Raw genomic sequence first — 5946 nt, 5'->3', positions numbered from 1 at the left:
GAAGTAGCAAACATGTCTGCTCTTTGATGAGAAAATTGACAGCCCTTAGATTCATGAGAAAACTTGACTTCATTAAAATCACCAAGAACAATCCAAGGTCCTTGAAAAACCATGGATTGTGCAACAAGATAATCCCAAAGGAGAACCCTTTTCTTAAATTGAGGACTGCCATAAATACCACTACACCTCCAAATTAAATTATCAGAGTGAACCTCAACAGTAACACCCTGATCAAAAGCATCAATGAACTTACAACAAACACCCTTCATAGAGGATAGAAACCAAATACCTCCCTTATGCCCCTCTGCTTCTACTATACCAACAGAGTGATACCCCAACCTTTCCCAAAATAATTTTAAATGCTGAAAAGGGGAGTGAGTTTCAACCACAATAAAGAAAACAGGGCTAAATTTCCTAACAAGTTCCTTACAATGCACCCGGGCTAACTTATTAGAAGCACCCCTAATATTCCAAACAATCATATTTAAACTATCCATAAATAATAGGGACAGAATAAATAAGAACATAAACTCTAAAAAGAATCACCAACCTCAATAGGTGGTTTGTCCTGCAGTACTGGCACACTCTGATCCTTAATAATTGCCACCTTCGGACCTCCTGACACTGCACCTGCCATGCTTCCATCTACTAAAGTTTTCTCCGATGTGCCACCATTTTTATCAACTGGCGAGTTCTGTAAGGAGGAAAGCCGAGGACGCTTCTTTATAGAAATTCCACGACGTGCAGGAGTTCTGCGCGATGGAGATGGCGCAATTTCATGTTTTTCTCGCTTCCCCATCCTAATGCCAATTGATTTGCCTCCATCCTCATGCAAATTGGGTCTTGGAACCCTTCTCGAACCAAACTTGTGCTGCTTTCCATCTTGGTCCTTCAAACCTGATGACTGGCCCATTGTGAATTTTCCCTTACGCAGCACTTGTTGTCAGCCCTCTTCATCATCCATGCATGCCTCATTAACATGACCATCAGGCACGTGAGGAGCCAATGATTCCGTAACCACATCCTTCCCTTTAACAACTCCTAATTTCTCACACCAATTACGAGGATTCTCACCTAAATCACGAGCTTCTGATTCAGCCTCTTTTTGAATCTCATGATTATTGTGTGGCACTAGTGTCGGAGATTCATTATTTTTTCCATCACCAAAGGAATTTCTGTTTCCTTCCAAGGACTCCTTTTCCATGCACAACGATTTATCATGCCCATACCGTGCACAAGTAGCACAAATCAACTGTAAACTCTCATACTCCACTTCATAAGTCACACCCTCCACTATAATATGTTTAATTACAGGCAACTCAAGATTAATTTGAACACAAGCTCGGGCATATTTTCCTCTTTCTGCAAGCTTAATGGCCAAATCTACTTTCATCGGAATCCTTATTGTAGAAGTAATTCGCAGCATTGCTTGTTCCTGGTAGCACCAAATTGGAAGTCCCGAGACTCGAATCTATACCAGCGTTGATCCAAAGGATTTTTCGCATGGCCTAAAATCCACATCTCATGGCTTTACTGCAACATAGTGACCGTCTATCAACCACGGGCCACCAAGAATGACTTTCTCACGATCTGCAGCAATATCAAATTTAACCAAAAAATATCCAAACCCCACATCCAACAAATCAAACCCTCCTTTGATGCGCCATACTATCCGAAGCTTATGCATGAGAGCCGTGTAGCCATAATGCTTATCGAGTACCTTGATCACGATGACTTCCTTATAACGTTCAGCCAGACAGCTCTTTGCCTCTTTGGTAAAATTGATACTTGGTGGACGAGAATCACCCTGCTTACCTGTGACCGTTGCGATACCATCCCCAGATAAAGACCCAACTAATGCAAAAGCCTTAGACTTTTCTGCACCAATGACTTTATTTCGAAAAGAGATCTTGGAGCCTTAGACTTTTCTGCACCAATGACTTTATCTCTAAAAGAGACCTTGGATGACTTTTCTAACCCCTCTCGAGAAGAACCCTCCTTAACCCAGGATACACACCTACCCACGCTCTCCTCCTTATCTCTTTCGATGGCATGACCATCTTCCTCACCGTGTTTCACCCTCAACTGCTCGCCCCCGCTCTCTCCTTCTCTCATTCTCTTTGAGTACGGAGTACGAACTCTTTCTTTACTAGGGTTTTTTTTTTCTTGGACTATAATGCTTAATCGTACACTCATTATCCCCCTTTGTCCTATTTTAGCTATCACTAACTAATTACAATTACTTCTTGATATAATTTTATGAATATAACAATAACAATGACAAAGTCTTATCCTACTCAGTGACATTGGTTAATTACAACCAGTATTGAACTTCTTAAATTCTTTCTTTCTTTCTCGACAAGTTTTGAACTACTAATCTTAATTAACAAACTAATTAAGCTTTCTTTCTTTCTTGAAATGGAAATTAGGCACAACAAAACTACTCAGGAAACTTAATACTAAGATGCAACAATGATGACAAAAACGGGCCTTCACCATCATTCCTCTACACATGCAATAACAATGGCATCAAGAAATCATCATCATGCATGGCATTCTTAATCTTCAAATCTCAGCCTCCTTACAACACCATCACCACAATCTCCAACCTCACTTCTTCAAACCCAATAGACCTTGCAAGAATCAATGATGTCACTACTTCACACACAATGTTCCAAATTGGTAAAGAGGTTATTGTCCCTTTGAAATGCTCTTGTTCTTCAATGAAGGACACCAAGTATTACTATTACCAATCCAAAACCAAACATGTCTTGGGTGCAATTTTGCCAGAAACAACATATTTCAATGTTGCAAATGAAACTTTCCAAGGCTTAACCACTTGTGATTCGCTAAAGAGGTTCAATCCTTATCCGGAGCTCGATTTGCGTGCCGGCATGGAGTTGAATGTTCCATTAAGGTGTGCTTGTCCAACATGGAATCAAGAAAGAAATGGCACCAAGTATTTGATGACTTATTCTGTGAATTGGGGTGACACAATTTCTAGCATTGCATCAAGATTCAATGCAACAATACAGAATCTTCTTGAAGCCAATGGTAATTTTAAACACTTTAATAGATTCTAATCATAATAATTGATTTATAAATCTATCAATCTATTCTTAATTTTATAATCTCCAAATACTACTTCAAAGATATTGGTTCATTTCATTCGCTACTCTGTCTTTTAGCTTGCTTGTGATGATAGTTTCTTTTAAGTATTTTATATTTCAATGGAATTGTCATATTCACATATCATATCTTATGATATTTAATATTTGTGTTCATATTGGTGCAACATATATAGGTATTTCCATGGAAACTACAATTTTTCCATTCACAACTCTTCTGATTCCTTTGCCAAGTGAACCACTGAGTTCATCAACAATCATAGTTGCCAATGATCCACCATATGATTCTACTTCACCACATGCCAAAACCGGTTCCAAAGGGATCGAGTTAAAGAAACTAGTAATATTCAATATAGTTCTTGCTGCTATATTGATTCTGAGCATCATGTCATCTCTAGTGTCTTTGATAGGAAAGATATCAAAAAGATTCATCAAGGCAGGCAAAATCCGTAAGAGAAATAGCGCAATTTCAGAAGATATCCGCGTTGAAATAACAAGCATTGATGTGAACTATTCCAAATTGTACAAGTTCGAGGAAATCAAGGATGCTACTGAAAATTTCAGTTCAAGGAACAGAATCAAAGGTTCTGTATTTCATGGCGAATTCGGTAACAAAAGGAAAAGTTTTGCTGTCAAAAGAAGAATAGTAAAGGGTATGCTTCAAAGGAAATAAATTTGCTTAGAAGAATCAACCATTTCAACTTAATCAAACTTCAAGGGTATTGTGAAAATGAAGATTTGTTCTACCTTGTATTTGAATTCATGGAAAATGGATCCTTAAGAGAATGGCTTAGTAGTGAAGAAAACTCATTTTTGCATAAAAGTTGGTCAAAGAGGATTCAAATTGCTTTGGATATTGCAAATGGACTTCAATATCTTTACAACTTCACATATCCTGGTTATGTTCACAATGGTATTAACACTGGAAACATTCTTCTAAACAAAGATCTAAGGGCAAAGATAGCAAATTTTTCTCGTGCAGAAGAATTATTAAAAAGGAGAATGATAACAAGTTCAATTTCTTCTCACACTTCAGATGATGTTTATGCCTTTGGAGTGGTACTTTTGGAATTGATCACTGGCAAAGAATGTGTTACACTGCATGGTTTATTAAGAGAAGGAATAATAATGGTTTCTAGGATCATGATGAATAAACTCATTGGTAAGGAGTATGAAGAAGAAGAGAATTTGAGTTTGTTCTTTGATCCAAGGCTCATTGGAAACATTGAGAGAAAAAGTGCTTTGATGCTAGTTAAGCTAAGTTTAGGTTGCTTGAATCAAGAATCAGAAAGTAGACCAAACATGTCAGAGGTGGTCTCTACCTTGTGGAAAACACTTTCTGAGTCCCATAATAATTGTTGGAGTGAGAAAATTGTCATGTTGAAATGTTAATAAATGTGTGCAGAATTTATGTCTACATATAATAAGGTTGAATGTACAATTTGTTTTTTTCTCTTTGTAGTTATTATAGGATATTTCAAATTTCACAATCATTGTATCAAATTTTATATATTATCACAGAATTAATTAATAAAAATGGACCCTCTCTAGTACCCTAAAGACTACACCTTTGCTATGAAGGTGTTCTCCCCATTGTTTTTCACTTTTTCTTCTTTTGCTACAAAAGTACTATTATGTTGCAAAAAATCATATGAATGTAATCAATGCATCCAAATTGGTATCCATTTTAATTACAAGTACAAAAAAATCATGAGTTTGCCAAATCTAATGCCCTAAGGAACCTTTTTATCTCCAGAAAAGAAGGAGGGAAAAAACAATGTGTAAAAACAAAAAGTGGGAGGGTTTTTCCTCTATGCTTTTCAAAATGGAAAAGTACCAGTCATCCATATATGGTTTAGGGTCTTCTGAAGACCATACTTCTGTACCGCTTGGTGACCTCCCCTAAACCCATCTCCGTAAACTGGCGAGATGTCGGATTCAATCTGGTGCTTGAAGAACTCGCCGAGCTTCATCTCAAAAGGGGGTCTTTTCCCTTTTCTAGATGTTGAAGATGAGGATGAGGCTGACGCCGAAGTGAGCTCAGAATGCAACCACATGTATGCCATAACCTGACATATACCTTCTTCGACGTTTTGACTTAGGGTTCAGTAGCCTTCACAAATAGAACAGATAGCTTAAAACCAAGTACATCGATTTGATGACAGATATTGAAATGTATGAATAAATTCCTTAAATCTTAAACCCTAAACTCCAAAATGGATAACAAAGTTCACATGATACTCTACATTCCGAGAATTTCTAGGTGAAATAGTACCTTTAAGCCAGCCAAGCATGCATCATCTCATGAGCTAGGATCGATCCAGTAAGCAATCTGACAAGATAAAAAAGGATTGTATTCATAAATAGAATCATGATTCATCCAACCACAAGATGAGGAAACAGGAATATGCAAACATATAAATTCAATATCAACAAGAATATGAAGAAAAATATCATGAGAAAACTAGCAGACACAAAGGCAGAAGAAAAATACACTGATGAATTTTTCCCTTGCAGAGCTAGATTTGTTAACTTTGAAAGATTTATGTACTCATAAGCATTGAGCTTTGTGACTCTGGAATTTGTAAAAGCATTGAATTATTACCTTGGAAGTCCGAATAAAATGAGAATTGCCGTCACATCACAGCGTCTGGTCAATTTGTATGGTTGTGTTCTCATGTCGACCGCTCTATTTCCTGCCCCAAGTCTCGGTCGTCTCGAGATCTGATTAAAGTTCAAATGCAATGTATCATTTAATAGCACGGGCGAGAGAGAAGGAAACGTCACTAATGACGAATACATAAAAGGAAAACTTACG

General features: G+C 37.3%; 1 protein-coding gene and 1 pseudogene across 1 annotated transcript; one reads left to right on the top strand and one right to left on the bottom strand.

Moving 5' to 3' along the window:
* LOC127748533 (uncharacterized) overlaps positions 1-2060 on the bottom strand; it is a 5372-nt pseudogene extending 3312 nt beyond the window's left edge.
* A 489-nt stretch (positions 2061-2549) lies between these two features.
* Positions 2550-4520, top strand: LOC107495902 (protein LYK5-like). Its single transcript, XM_021125966.1, has 3 exons — positions 2550-3054; positions 3305-3781; positions 3865-4520. Exons 1-3 carry the CDS (start codon positions 2550-2552, stop codon positions 4518-4520), a joined length of 1638 nt encoding a protein of 545 aa, XP_020981625.1.
* The last annotated feature ends 1426 nt before the right edge of the window (positions 4521-5946 follow it).

This window comes from Arachis duranensis, chromosome 6, assembly GCF_000817695.3.
Source record: "Arachis duranensis cultivar V14167 chromosome 6, aradu.V14167.gnm2.J7QH, whole genome shotgun sequence".
In the NCBI taxonomy this organism is placed as follows: domain Eukaryota; kingdom Viridiplantae; phylum Streptophyta; class Magnoliopsida; order Fabales; family Fabaceae; genus Arachis; species Arachis duranensis.
The sequence above is the reverse complement of the archived record's forward strand: the minus strand, read 5'-3'. Positions and strand labels throughout refer to the sequence as shown.